This window comes from Ascaphus truei, chromosome 4 (genome assembly GCF_040206685.1).
Source record: "Ascaphus truei isolate aAscTru1 chromosome 4, aAscTru1.hap1, whole genome shotgun sequence".
NCBI classification, from domain to species: Eukaryota; Metazoa; Chordata; class Amphibia; order Anura; family Ascaphidae; genus Ascaphus; species Ascaphus truei.
The window spans coordinates 225,151,386-225,167,244 of NC_134486.1; the positions used below are offsets into that span (position 1 = coordinate 225,151,386).

Consider the following 15,859-nt stretch of genomic DNA (forward strand, 5'->3'; position numbering starts at 1 on the left):
AGCAGGTGGGAGGGAGTGTAAGGAGGATAAATAGCAAGGAGGGACATGTGACCATGCTATGGGGTGGATGAGGGATAGGGTGGGGCAGAGGAGAGGATAGTTGGTGAGAGACTGTTAATGATTTGCGAGGTATGTCATTTGTCAAACTTACATTGCATTTTTTAGTACCCCTATAAAGTTACGTTTTACTATTGGTCTGCACTATGGATATATTTCTTTTTACATGCACCATCATCTCGCTGTGATTGGAGAATAACATCATTCCTGAGCCTGAAGTTCTTCCTGTTATCCAAAACTGCTTTGTTGCCCGTTTATTATTGAAATCCTGTGAATAGGCTGCACATAGGAGCCAAGGATTCAACAGACTTTATTCACTTTATTATACTGTCTGCACTTAGATTGTTTTATTTCCCTTATATGCTCCCCCTGGATTGCGAATACATTTATACGATTTGGGGACCAGTGGAAACAGTCCCTGCCAGGTGGGTTTGAGCAGGGGGTTTTAATTCAATATTTTTGTCACGTTTTGATTACTCACACATTTGCACTATTATTATATACATTTTATTATCACCTTTTTTTAAGTGGTCACTAATAGAGTTAGCGCCAATTTTTCACCGTCACACTGCACATATTCTGGTTTGAGGATGACATTAATCTTCTCAGACGTTGGGTAGGTAAAACACACCGGGGAGATAGTTGGTAAATATAGTTGATCGCAGGGAGCATGTCAAAGATATTGGATGACAGATGTTTGAAATGGCTGAGATATTTGATTGTAATATTCATTGCAATTAATCAAAATGTCAAACTTTTTTATGTATGGGATTAGCTTTAGCCAGGCTGGTAGGCAATCGTGGTGTTCCACAACAGCATCAGACAGCCAGGCAAGTGTAATACAACTGTAGATATAGAAGACAAGTGTTGATCTTACCAGTTAGGTGTTGGTTGAGCCTCGAGGAGGTAGAAGAGACTCTTGACTTTTAGTACTACAATTTGTGCTATATATTTTCACTGTATATTGGTTGGTTTAGTGAGTTATGTCTTGCAGGAGGGATAGTCCTCTCAATGGTCATAGATTTCAATAAAGCTCACGTTAGGTCATCTTATCAGTACATGAAGTGCCCATTCTGCTCTATGAATAAACTTCTAGATATAATTCTTACATAAAATAAGGTACCTAGCTAACTTCCTCAGCTCAGCTGAATCCGGGCCTTGAAGTGCTCACCGGTCCATACTCACCACTCGATTCCAGGGGGTCACTTCAACAAAAACAACAAACTGTCATATAACTGATCCAGGGAGTAATGTGATTGCAAATATTTGGAGTCAGGAAATAAATATTTTTTTCCCCTTATGAGATATCATTAGATAATATTTCACTGAGGGGGGTGGGGGGGTGCCTCCCTCTAGATAAATATACTGTAAGTACAAATATAGGATAAAGTATCTATCGTCTAAATTTAGCCTAGGTTGAACTACAGTAGATGGACGTATGTCTTTTTTCAACCGTATCTACTATGTAACTATGTAATATCCGAGATGGCCACAGAGATAATATGAAAATAGTTTAGGTACTACATTGAATATTTGCAGACAAGAAAAACTAGGGTGGAAAAAGCTTCTAAAAGAGCATTTAGAGAGAAAATATGGTTTGCATGCAAGATGATTAGCCTTGATTGGCCCTGGTCAATGACAACTACTATAAATACAGACAAACAAAAAAGGGGAGCAAGAAAGAAAATACAAGGATTTAATTTAATCACAAAATCATATATTATATATTAAACCATAAAAACATATAAAACTTCCACATATTAGAAAAAGAACCCCCTGAAGAAGTGTCCAGTCGACACGAAACGCGCTGAGGTCAGAGAAGCGATGGGAGACACGTGACGACGGAACCCGGAAGCTGTTAGCGGAGCAACTCCACGAGGACGCCAATTTACTCACTAACATTGGTAGCTATTTTTTCATCTTGGCTGCTGGGACCCCTTTTTTTCGCTTTAAAACCATCTGAGGCATTGTTTAGTGGTGGGTATTTATACCCTGTCCGGAGTAGGGGCTCTGACCTGTAGATCCATTGTGATCTTTCTCTATTATGTGGAAGTTTATATGTTTTTATAGTTTAATATATAATATATGATTTTGTCATTAAATTAAATCATTGTTTTTTCTTTCTTGCGCCCCTTTTTTGTTTGTATGTTTATGTTATTGCCCCGCTGATCACGGAGACTGGGAGTAGCAGGAGGAAAGGCTTGGATTTGGAGAGAAGATTTAAAAAGGGACTGCGCACACTGAGAACTCCTTTTTACTATAAAGACAGGAAAACTTGGCAGCCATGGTTTGATTTCTGCTGAGACACGGGTAGACCAGCCCCAGTTGCAAACTGATCGTAAGAATCTAACAAACCAAAACATTATAAAAGCATCCTATATCCAAATAAAAAATTAACCGATATGGGCATAAATAGCAGAGATACCAGATGCTTAAGATTAAAAGCCTTATCCAAGCCATAACATGCATAGTAAAGTGTCTTCTTAAATAAGTAACAATTGAACAAGTGGTTTATACAGTAGGGTTACGCTAAAGAATAACTTGGTACAATTTTCACGTTGTAAAATTCTGCATTGTAATTTGTAGGCGTTTATGTACTTGGACTATCTTTATTTCCCTGGCTTTTTTATTCTGTTGTCCCTCCCTCCCCAATACAATTTGAGAGATTTTTTTAAAGAGGCTTTTAGTGTAGGTACGGTATATGACAATATTAGCTACAGTATTTTAACCAAAGACAAAGCAATCACTTACTAAGCAAAATAGTAATTTGACACTTACCTTTAATGTGCTATTTAATGTTCTGATCTTGTGCAGTTTATCATTTATGGATGGGTTTTTGCAACGTTTGATGAATGATTTTCTTAGTTCGTTCCTAGATGAGGGTCGTCGATCTCCAATGGGAGACAAACTTGCTTGCTCTAAAGATTTATAAAGCCTCTCCATTTCATCATCTGAGTTCTTTCCATGCTCTGAAAATAAAAAAATAAATGAAAAGCTGCTTAAGCATGGACATTTATCAGTATGACGTTGTAAAACCTCTCTCGATCATAATTCTTTGAAGAAAGAGAGTAGTAGTGACTCCATCGTAATGTCATTGCCTTTTATGACCATAAAAAAGTGTAGAACCAGGATGGATCAGAGCACTACCTGCCAATGTTGAACAAAGGGTATTAGGTCACAAAATTTGAATCTGTTCAACATTGGCAGGTAATGCTGTGATCCATCCTGGCGCTACGGTTGTCTCTACCCTCCTCTATCCCCCGACATGAGTTGTAGATTAATCCGCTACAATCAAGGATGACCTATATGGATCTGCAGGCTCCCCTGATAGTATAAAGTTCTCATATATAAACGTAAACAACACTCACAGTTTGTAAATAATTATGTAACACCCCTACCTCCCCCCCCCCCTCCCGGCAGCAGGGGGTAGGGTGTACATGTGTGAACAAAGTCCTGCTCCGCTCCCGATGGGATTAGAGTGTCAGCTCCTTGGTCAGTTACCTGTGATCTCAGGGTTGTCTCTGGTGGGTTCAGGCCTTGGCTGTAATGGAGGATAGTTGGTGGTTGGAAGAACAGGACAAGAAATAGGGCGCCAGGATCTTTTGCAACTCACAGGTATTTTATTGTCAGGCACAACAGTTCCAGGCTTGCACAGGATCAATTGTTCTCATATAGAGCACAATACTTCATTAGACAGGTTCCCTGTATAATGCTCTCTTCAGGGCAAGTTCCCTCTGTGCCCCTTCCCATTCAGGTTCAGTACTTCTGGGTCAGTATTTGCCTCTAGTCCACCACACATCTTTTGGGCCGCAACTGTCACGCATCTGATTGCTTCCCCCCAGGCAGCACCGCACCTCTTGCGCATGCGCGAAGCTCCATAATGGCCACGCGCATGCTATCCGTTCTGCACATGTGCGGCCAATCGTAACATGGCTGCCGCGAGTCATCCCGCGCATCTGCGCATGCGCGAGCTCTGCGCGCGTGCGCACGCATAACAAACATGGCCCTGCAGAGCCACCCGCAACAGCCCCCACAGCACTGAAGGTAAAGAGGGGAAAACGGAGGACCAGGGAGCCAGAGGGGACCTGGCTACAATTATATAGATAATGGCCCACCGAATGTGTTAAGGCTGTATTCATAATTTTCATACAGTGATTGAGATCTAAGATTTTATAGGCTTCACTTGTGATTTATTATATTACACTAATGTTGTGTTTCCCTTTGCCTTTCATACCTAATAGAGACACTGCTGTGGATGGCTGCCTGTATCACACAGATCCATTGCCCTGTTTTGCTGTCGGTTTCCCTATCATCACCCTGACAACGGAGGATGCATTAAGTTGATTAGTTTGCGCATTCATATATTCATGTGCGCGCGCATATTGAGTCCTGTTTAATGTCGGTGCCAAAACGAAGTGGACTATGCACATGCTCAGAAGTGTGCAGGACTTGTTTACAACCTCCTTGGCACAGAGGCGGTCCCTGTATGTCTCAGGGTTTGCCTCTTCAACCAATAGAGGCAGCCGAAACTCAAGCCCACCCACAAGTTATGTCATCGGTTTGAGTGTACTTCAGTGCAGTTCACAGAGCAGTTCCAACAGCAGCCCCTCGTCAGCGGTAGCAGTTGGATTGACAGAGATTTATTGGAGGACTTTGTAGTTGGAAAACAAGTGTAGTATATACATCTCCTGTTGATTATGGACATTTTTTTGACTTAGCACCTTTTTGCCTTAATATTTAATTTGAGTACATATTATTGCTAGCTGATCTATTTTGGGTATATTATTATACGTGGGACACAGGGTATAGCGAAGTACCTTTAGTCCTCCTGACCTTAGGGAATGGGCCTGAGGAAGGGGTCATTACCTCAAAACGGTGCCCCCTTATTTTTCCATTTTTCCCTCCCCTTTGTGGTGTTTCCATGTCCTTCCTTCCCCCTGTGTAGTTCCCCCTGCACCTATAGAGTATTGATAACTGTTATTGTCAGTTTGTTGCTCACGTGTATGACACTGTTCCTACATTTTGTTCTTGTGCTTTTATTATTAAATATTTCTATTTTAGCATGTTCCTAGTTTTTTTTGACAATCTTTGTATGCTCGGTTAGTGCTGGAACCACCCCCCCACCCCCTTTTTTTCCCTTGATATCTTGGAGGAATAAGGGTCCTCCCCGTTCCCTTGAGCACCCTGTATCCAGCTTTAAGTTCAATTTGAGTGCTTCCTATCTCTAGATTTGTTTACAAAGTGATATATGTTCTGGCACTGGAATTGAAGTCAAGTTCTCCCACAAGAACGTGCATTTCATTAAGAGTCTATCTTGGCATCTTGGCTGTGCCATATGGCTGTGTAACATTTTAAGTGTCATATGAAGTTTCTGTGGCATTAATGTTGGAGGTGAAGAATAGAAGAACTGGACTCTGCACTTCAACAACAACCCTGCAACTGTGAGAACTTGACTTTCTAAATGCTCTGACAATTTGTACACATCTATAGACTCAGTTTCTAAACTGCTGCTTCAATACCTGGGAACTTTTTCCTACTACCTCTCTCCCTGCATCTCGTTATGCCCTCCATATTGCTTTTTCTGTTGGCTGTTTTCTCACTCCTTTCAAAACTTTTCTGTTCTCTCCAACTTCCCCACTCCACTCCTTCTATCCACATTTCTTCATCTCACCTCCCCTCATGCATGTGCCTATACACTGCACCATTATTTATACACCTCTTTCTCAACTTCTATTCCCCTCAACAAAAAGCACCCCCACAAATCAATCTCTCTCTCTCTCTTTATTATCCCTCTTATCTCTCCTAATCCTGGAACCAGCAATATACACACTTGCCCTCACCCACGCATCCCTGCCACCTCTTTCTCTGCTAATGGTATTAACCCATCAAATTTAATAATGACCATCCATAAAACTCGCCTCGGAAAAGAAGCATCCCAATTGCCTACACTCATGGCTACTGTCCACACCCACAGTCGCCCCTACCAACCATTGTGGCCAAGCACTGCCATCGACAGCACTTATTCCCTCACCTGCTGTCTCTAAGTCTTTACACATACCACTTAGATTTTAAGCAGAATCCAAACAAGAACTGGAGCACAGCCTCACCAATGCATTGGTGAGGCTGTGCTCCAGTTCCTGTTTGGATTCTGCTCTGTTTACTTACCTGGAGGCACGCCATTCTGGAGACGCTGCAAAGGTCAGCATATACCTACTCTGACGCCTCCCTCCGGCACCTGTGGAGTGAGGCTGCATGCTCAATGGAGGGGCTGAACGGCTTGTGAACAACCTGACGTTCACAGAGGGAGTGCATCTACATCTACTTTGCGTTTAGGAGCCCTGCTATGAGCTAGCCCGCACGACTGGGGATTACATCTTTCCTCGGAGTGACGGATAACCGCACGGTGATCCCCTTCCCTGCTACTGCCGTGGCTTTTGGCCCCTGGGATCCTCTGAGCAAAGTTTTCGTGCTGACGCAAGGTTCTGGATTCTTAGAAGCTGTCAGAGACTTACCTGTGGTCCGTGAGTAGCAAACTACAACAGTCTTGTGCTGAACAAGATCAGCCAGTTGTTAGTTAAGTGTGGAGAAACTTGTGGGGAGCGCAGGTATCCCCATAAACATGTAAGGGAAAGAGTATCAAAATAGTGCAATATGTCTAAATGAATACAGCAATCTGAGCAGGAATCATGAATGGGAACTCACATTATCCCAGTGGTATTACAGCCTGTATTTGGCAATAGATGTGGTGGGTAGATTCAGCAATGTGCAGGGGGGTCTTGCTTGTACACACTCCCAGATGATAGCAGGACGAACCCTCAATGGAAATGGAAATAAAGACAATTCTAGTGCAACACTGTATGTTCACTATGGATATATTGAAAAGGCAATAAGTATTGCACTTACATGATCAACATGTGCTTAGACACATAACAATTGATGCGCAGCATAGGTGTACTCCATCCAGCGACGCGACCTCGGGAGGGGGGTGGATGGAGTACACCTATGCTGCGCATCAATTGTTATGTGTCTAAGCACATGTTGATCATGTACAGTAAGTGCAATACTTATTGCCTTTTCAATATATCCATAGTGAACATACAGTGTTGCACTAGAATTGTCTTTATTTCCATTTCCATTGAGGGTTCGTCCTGCTGACATCAGGGAGTGTGTACAAGCAAGACCCCCCTGCACATTGCTGAATCTACCCACCACATCTATTGCCAAATACAGGCTGTAATACCACTGGGATAATGTGAGTTCCCATTCATGATTCCTGCTCAGATTGCTGTATTCATTTAGACATATTGCACTATTTTGATACTCTTTCCCTTACATGTTTATGGTGATACCTGCGCTCCCCACAAGTTTCTCCACACCATTCTAAATAGGAGAAAACTGGATCTTCTCCTAAGAGGGTTGAGCAGCAAAGTTTGCCATTTTTCTTAATATTTGAGCACTCTAGTAAATTATCACAATATCTGAGATTCATATATATATTTTCACCTTCACAAGTAGCGCCTCACAATTTTTGTTTATTAGTTGTTAGTTAAGCCACAGTATATCTATTTCTATAGAGACATTGCTTTATACACTCATATTCAATGGCCTGCACTCCTATCTTGAGACACAGATGAAGACTTCATTTAGATATATTTATCTTTTCTACAGCGCCCCCAGTGATACAACTTTTTAGGTTTTTTTGGAGCACCGGATTAATGTGCTTTGTATAGTTCATTACCTTCTACACTTAGATTTTAAGCTCTACGGTGCAGCGATTTTGTTTCTTTTTCTATTGTGTGACTTTGTTGTGCTTATTGTATTATTATAATTCCCTGTACTGTATTGTCTTTGTGAAGCGCTCGGTACACTGTCAGCGCTATATAAATAAAGATATACATACAAGAGTGATTATTTATCAAAATAAAAAAAAACTTGGCAACCACACCATATGTTATTAACTTACCTATGACTTGTGTTTTCAGCACCGTTGTGTGCACTATTGGATGAACCACACTGTCTTTCCATGTAACAGTGTCTTCGGATTTTACCATGTGGATTTCTGTTCTATGGTAAATGTCCCGTACTGTTACTGCTAAAGACAGACCATGTGTTTCTGGGGCTGATGAACTGTTCATTGTGTGAAGTCTTGATTGTTTTTCATGATATTCTATCATGGATATTGCTAGTCCAGAATTCTGAGACCTGGAACTTTCTTGTAGGGACATGGACAGCTCAGTAGAAACAACTGAAGAAGACTGTTGCAGGCTCTGTGTCCCAAAACAAATCATCTGGTCATTAAGTATAAAAAAGTTCATAATCTAATATCTATTATATAAAAATCTTATTATCACAAACAAATAAGGTAATATAACTATAAGCCATATTTACTAAATAGTTTCCAGTCAGAATACACCATCCAGGGTGAGAAAAATACCTTACAGCCCATTCAATTCAAGGGTCTGGAAGGTGTCTTGTGGCAGAAGACTGCTTAGTAAATATTGGAAATATTGGCCTATAGCTTGCAAATCGTGGGCTATGTTAGTCACATAAATTATACAGAATACAATATTTATTCTTTGAGGAAACTGGTGCGGTTTGCCTCAATATATTTCTTTACTCTCATAATTAGGCTGTTTTTCATTTTTTAAAATAGGTTTGAATCAGTACCTGTAGCTTAACCCCATGTATTTCAGCTCTGGGGAGCCCCTGCTTCCGGAGATACTTACGTCCTAAGGGGATGCATTTAGTTGCTGCGGATGAACTATCTGGGGCTCAAAGTTTAAAGCTCTCACGTCACATGGGAAAATAGGAAGCTGAACTGGATGATGTCACAGCTTCATATTGGCCCGCAGAGTGTGGGAGCTTTTAAAGTCCTCCATAACGTGAACCTGCTAGCCAAGCAGAGCAACTACTGGCACCCCCTACAGAAGTAAGTATTTCTGGAAACAATGAGTCTCCAGAGCTGAAATTAATGGGGTTGAGGTCTGGAGACCCCCTGCTTCAATTCAATGTCAAATAATAACAACACAAAACAGCTTTGATTGCCACTTTAAAAAAAGAAAAAAAAGAATTCAGTTGTTTGGTGTTTTAAATAAAACCTGTGCACTTTTTTTTTGAAAGTTAGAATGAGTAGTATCAACCTGATTGGTAGAGTAGCATATTATCATCTTATATTGTGGGCAGTTTTAATTATTTTGTTTCAGATTCAGAGCCAAACTGAATTTTATTGCATTTTTTAGTATGCTATATTACATATTTAAATATTTTATATTTGTTTACAGTTAATGATTTCCTATTCCTTGGTTGAATTCATTGGCACATGTTTCTGTTATATGGCTGGCTGCACATTTTATTCTGTACGTTGCCATGGAGATGACTGAAATACTAAATGCAGCAATGTTTATTCCATGAAAAGAAACAATATTCTATATAAACAGACTAAGCAATTTCCAACCTTTGAATCAATGTTTTTTGTAATGAGTTACAATATCTTCTATTGTATTCTAAATAAATACTTACGAGTGATGCTAAATGCCCACACCTGTTACCTACAGATGGAGGGGTCGTTATTTGAACAAATCACTGCGCCATTTTCACGTACGCTGCTGTACTCCACGCGGCATTAACGCCGCCAATCACCCCAGGCACACTTTGTTTATCGTGGTTGCTTTGTTTGAATTTCATGGATTCGGTGCAATGAAATGTATGAATTGTAATGTGTACAGTACTGTGCTACTGTGTACATTTCAGGTGTTTAAAAGCCAGAGCACTAAAATTCAATTTTCTGCACTCGCGTCGTAAGGTTGGAAGGTTGGAAGAAATCCTGCGCCATGATGTGGGTATTCTGAGGTATATACCGTGTGAAGTGTTTCAATAACGGCCGCTGCATCTGTATCAGCCTAGAGCCATTAAGTACTTGACTTTCTTTACTTTGAACTTATATTTTTTTGTGACAGGATCACGAAAGGTGTTAGCCTAAATATACAGTACTTAGAAGCCTTGTGTCTTCTGCCATAAGATACCTTGAATTGAATGGGCAGTAAATTGTCTTCCAAAACCAAAATGTGCCTTATTGCAGAAAACTGCTTAGTAAATTTGATCGGTCGTACTATATCTAGCACAAATGTACAGATTCCCTGACAAATGTATTAATTTGTACAGTTAGATTTGCAATATAAAATTACTTTATACTTTATCCAAACTAATCTTCAACTTCTTTTTTTTTTCTTTCAAAAGCAGACAACCCCATTTTCTACCTACGTCATAAACAAAGTGTAAGTGGTTTTAAAATGGTCTCTTAAAATGGGCTACATACTCTAATTCCAGTCCAAAGAAAACCTAAACACTTGTGTACATATACAATTGAAATGTCATGAATTGACAATACACTGCTTGTGTCAACATCACTGCTGATTGGCTCCCCTTCCCAAGTGAAGCCATTTGATATACTGTGCTGTAGTCAGTCTGAAATTAAAGGTTCCTCTGATTCTATTTGCCATATTGTTACAGATAGCAGAGGCACCTGCAGGAATGTGGAGGCATGCTCTTTCAAAATGTAAAGGGGACTGTAGTAGAGTGTTGCACCTTTAAAAGTAGTGAGCTCTCTTGTAATAGCAGATAGCATACAAAATTGGTGCTTATTTCTCACGGGAAAAGTGATGTAATTCTGGGGCAAAGAACAGATGTAGTTAACAAAACGTAACATTGAAATACCGTAATTAGGATTTTTATTTCTTTGATACATCGGGTGCAATTGTTTTGCCCCGGTTTTGCTATTGGTACATATGGGCAGATTCATTATATGCCAATACGGGTTAAGAGCACCTGGTCCAACATAAACTTCCATTGACGTGAATGGGGATTAACATCGGATCGGGTGCACTAACCCGTAAAGGTGCTTAATGAATCTGACCCCACAGACTCTTCAAATATAGGGCTGACCAACTGACTTACTTTTAATAAAACACATCATCACTGCTTTAGAAACAAAACGTAGGCCATCCTTAAAAATGTTCAGTTTGTTTTCTGCTGTGTCAACTTTTCTTTTCATGATTGTGTAATGCTGTGTCTAAATTTAGGCTCTTTTCACAATTAATTATTTTGAAATAAATGTCATCCTACTGTTATTAGCAAATCAGACAGACTAATTACTGTAACACATACTGAATCATCACATTGCTGTTGAGCAGAAAATGAGGAAGGAGGCGTCTGTGCTGGTATATCCAGATCATCATGTTCACTCTCACTCCAGCAATCTGTGAGAGAAATATAAACATAAAAAGTGGTAAACGCATTGTGATATTTTTAGAGAAACATCATAGTAGTACATGTGTAGGAGTAGATGAATTACAATTTAGGGTAATTGTGAAGTGTAAAGGCAACAGATTCCATGCAAAACATATTGTATGTCAGAAACAGATTAATTTAAAAAAAATGTCCACTGCCGGCAAGTATTGCAGATGAAATAATGTCACAAATAACCCCCATGTTATACACTAACATATTTTTTCAAATGTGTCAAAAATGTCAGTGCTAAAAGTAATACAAACAGAAAAATATTGAGCGCAAATATCATTAAACGGGTTACAGTGAACACACTTGTGAATTAAATCTTATAATAAAATGTATCCAGTCCCTGGAGGTGGGACTCAATCCAAGTCCATGAATGAATGGCAGAAACAGAAGTTCAGGTGCGCAAATAGATCCAGGTGCATATGGGAATAGAATAAAAATATATGGTGCAATACAGTATTGGTGAAATAATTGAAATAATAAATGTACAGCTCACTTACATGGTCCATGAGTGGATTTAGGCAGTGTGGTTATTCTGAGTAACCAACTCATGTAGGTACACAAGCACTCATGTCGTTGTGTTCGTCAGAGCCGGTTGAAGAGAGTAGGGGGAAAAATGGAGGGGAATCCCACATAGAAAATAGAGGATACACTGATAGTGCAGATTGCTTTAGAATAAAAAATACAGTGAAAATATATATTGCACTCATAAGCAAAATGTAGGTGTAGGGACCACCCATGGTCAGATTCTGGGGTAGATACAGCACTCCCACTCCCAGTGAAACCCAGGGACAGAGGGACCAAATCATGGCTGAATGTACTTCCAAAATGTCCACCAGCAACTGAGCAGTTCTCTAAACATCTGTATACTGTAGTGCCGACGAGTATTCTAAAACAAATCTGGGGCAATCACCAACAAGACCCAGGTACATGCTGCAACATTTCAGTGACATTTCTGTAGACAGACTAATGGCCCATCAGATTAACAGCGGGGGTCCCCGGCAGTCCCATTCAAACTGAATGGGACTGCCAGGAACCCCTGCTGTGTTAATCCGATGGGGCATTAGTCTCTGCAGAAATGTCACTGAAATGTTTGCAGCATGTACCAAGCATGTACCTGGATCTTGTTGGTGGTAGCCCCAGATTTTTCAAGGCAAGTTTAAGGCAAGTTTTAGAATACTCGTCGGCGCACCTGTAAATCCACCCTATGCGTTTCACTCTCTCGAGCTTCCTCGGGGGTTAATTTTCAGTGTCTCAGAATTTTTCCCCTTTTGCTGCATCTACCCCAGAATCTAACCATGGGTGGTTCCTACGCCTACATTTGCATTTTGCTTGTGAGTGCAATATATATTTTTACTGTATTTTTTATTCTAAATCAATCTGCACTATCAGGGTCTCCTCTATTTTCGATGTGGGATTCCCCTCCCTTTGTCCCATACTCTCTTCAATCGGCTCTGACGAACACAGCTACGTGAGTGCTGGGATACCTACAAGAGTTGGTCACTCAGAATAACCGCACTGCCTAAATCCACTCACGGACCATGTGAGGGAGCCATACATTTATTATTTCAATTATTTCACCAATACTGTACTGAACCATAGATTTTTATTCGATTTCAGTATGCACCTGGATCTATTTGCGCCCTTGAACTTCTGTTTCTGCTAAAAATGTAATACAAACCTTACAAAAATGTGCATCTAGTGGTAATAATAATAATATCTTTATTTCATATATTGCTTTTCTCCTAACGGTGATTGAAAGCGCTTGATGACTATAGTATAGTGCGTGGTACACAGCACATAGGAATTTTTACAGACATTGTGCCTTCCCCAATGATCTTACAATCTATGTTTTGGTGCCTGAGACACAGGGAGATAAAATGACTTGCCCAAGGTCACGAGGAGGTGACACCAGGAATTGAAGTACTGTAGGTTCCTCTGATTCAAACTCAGTGTCATTGTTAACAGAGTCAGTGCCTTTACTCACTGAGCCACTCCTCAGCACTATCAAGACTAGAGGCGGAGCAGCAGGGATGCCCAAGACATGCATACATAAATATGTACCAAAATATTTTTTAAAGACTGACTGCGTCAAAATGCTAGGCCAAGTTTTTTCCTTTGTATAAATCCTTAAAATTCAGTACACTATATTTTTGCATACTTAGAAGTGCCTTCATTGCTATGTATCAATGAAAAAATGATTGACGCAGCATGGATGTTTTATGATATACATTAACAAAATGATGTGCACTCACAGTATGGCTATAAATATCTAAAACTAACATTAGACATTAATACTAGTTATATAATAAAAAAAGATGTTTATGTTGGCATTTCAATTTCTGGTTGTAATGATTTTTTTTTAAAGTAAATCAAATACATAATGAAACTGTGAATGTTTCCTGACCAAGCAATTAAACATATTAACTATAATGTTATTAATATTAAAAATAAAAAATATTATGTGTCCCTTACATGGTGCTGCAGCCCGTGCGGAGGCGCACTGAGACTGAGGGAAAGCGGTTGGTTTCCCTGGCCATACCAGATGGGCCGTGGGGGGCGTTCCCAATGACGTCACAGAGCTGATTCGCCCTGGGCGAACCGCTCACGTGACGTGTCTGTCGCGTTAAGAAATCAGTTTCACATATTTCTCAAGCAATGCGCGCCCCCTCCTGCTTCCGCGCGGGCGCGCCCGCACGCCGCATGAAAGCAAACACTGCCTTTAGGCAGTTCGTCAGCCTGTGGACGCGTTCGCGCTGTCTGCCATATCATTAGAAAGGAGAACATACTTTCAAATGTATTAAAATGTACAGAAAAATATTCATGATTAAATTAACAAATAAGCTAACTTGTGTCATTTACCAAGAAAAAATGTATTTCAATTGATGGACTGCAAACAAGGACAATTTCAAATTAACCTACAGTATGTATCGAGCAGATGTGTGACACAATGCAATGCGTCAGCCATCATTTCAGAAACCGGACCAGTGCTGTATATAACAAGTCACATGTCGACCTTCATAAATATCATGCAATATTTATTAAGGTTACTTTCACCACAATCTTGGCTTGACACAACCGCCCCCGCCCACCCCCAAAGATCATATTAGTTCATAAACCCCGCAACTACCACCATATTTTGTTTCCATATCATTGACTCTCATGGGTCTCTATATCAGGGAGCTTTGGGGTCATTTATTAAATGTCCCAGCTGCAAACCTGCACCAAATTTAACATGTTTTCCCATTGAAACCAATAAGATTTTCCTATTTGATAAATATGGTGCAGTACTTTTGGACCAGTTCTGTCCCCATTTTATCCCACATTTACAGCCCTTATGGGCCATATTCTACATACAAAAAATGTCAATGCACTTCAGCCAATATTTTATGTTACATCTCAGCTAATTCTATCTAAAACAAATTCAGGAAATTATAGGGAACAAGTGCAATGACAAAAAAAACCCCTGTATAGCAGAGCCAAGGTGCCGTTAAAGTCCTGAAGGACTTGCACTTCATGGGCCCTAAGGTAGCCAAGGGGTTAAAACACCTATCTAATTACCAAATGTACACCATATTATAGCGCTATATTTTGTGCCATGGATTGATTTTAATGAGATTTCGTAATACCTTTTGGGGCCATCAGGTGTTTTTGGTGGGGCAGGGTATTGGTAGCAGGCATTGGATTATGTTTTATGATTATGGACATTTTAATGGTTGGGAATCGTAAACCCTTTTTAGATTAGTTCCGGGGACTCCGACCCTTAAGATCATGGTGCCCTTCAATATTGCCCCCATTATAACACTAATAATTGAAGTTCATTAACACTAGTTATAAATAAATGTAAAAACTACACCATTCTGTCCTAATTTAAATAACATTAATCCGATGTTTAACATCATAGGATCAATCTAAAAGGATTTCAAACTATAAATTATGCATCATATTTATGAAAATGGAGCACAAAAAAAACACAGTTTATCAAAGCTAAATGTCCTGTTTTACTACTTGGGACATTTTTCTTTGCTAAATCTGGTGCCATTTTTTTGCCCAGTTTTGCCCCACTATCATTCAGGAGACATTGATACACCAATTTCTTTGGGGATGTAACAAGGTCAAAGGGGCCCAGTGCTGCACTGCTGAATCAAAAAAAGATTGCTCCAAATGTATCAAAGGAAAAATCTAATTGACAGCAATATCATTTTTTTCTGTGCTATATGGAGTCATTTTTATGCCTCAATTTTGCATCACCTTTTGCTTTGTACAATCAAAGTCTCCCAGTTGCAAAAAACAACGTCAGATTTAGCACAGATAAAAAGTCATATAGGTTACAGTGGAACATTTCGCGATGATAAATATGTTGGTGTTTTTTGGAGTCTATTTTCTAAACTATTCTGATGGCAAAACTGGGGCATAATCCATGCAAAAACAGCATCATATTTATCAAATGGCAAACTGTTTCACCGTTTTTTTGAGAGAGAAAGACCTTTTTTTTTTTTGTAAAGTACTA

General features: G+C 39.9%; 1 protein-coding gene across 8 annotated transcripts in view; it reads right to left on the reverse strand.

Moving 5' to 3' along the window:
• Positions 1-15,859, reverse strand: part of IPCEF1 (interaction protein for cytohesin exchange factors 1) — a 246,559-nt gene that overhangs the window by 11,078 nt on the left and 219,622 nt on the right. For 6 of the 8 annotated variants that reach the window (XM_075596933.1, XM_075596936.1, XM_075596930.1 and 3 more), the window contains 3 exons: positions 11,221-11,312; positions 8,021-8,345; positions 2,836-3,026 (listed from right to left, as the gene is read on the reverse strand). In XM_075596933.1, the coding sequence (XP_075453048.1) occupies positions 2,836-3,026; positions 8,021-8,345; positions 11,221-11,312 (608 nt within the window). Of the gene's footprint in view, positions 1-1,180; positions 1,263-2,835; positions 3,027-8,020; positions 8,346-11,220; positions 11,313-15,859 lie in introns of all 8 variants that reach the window. The other 2 variants (XR_012801047.1, XM_075596935.1) reach the window with 2 other exon arrangements.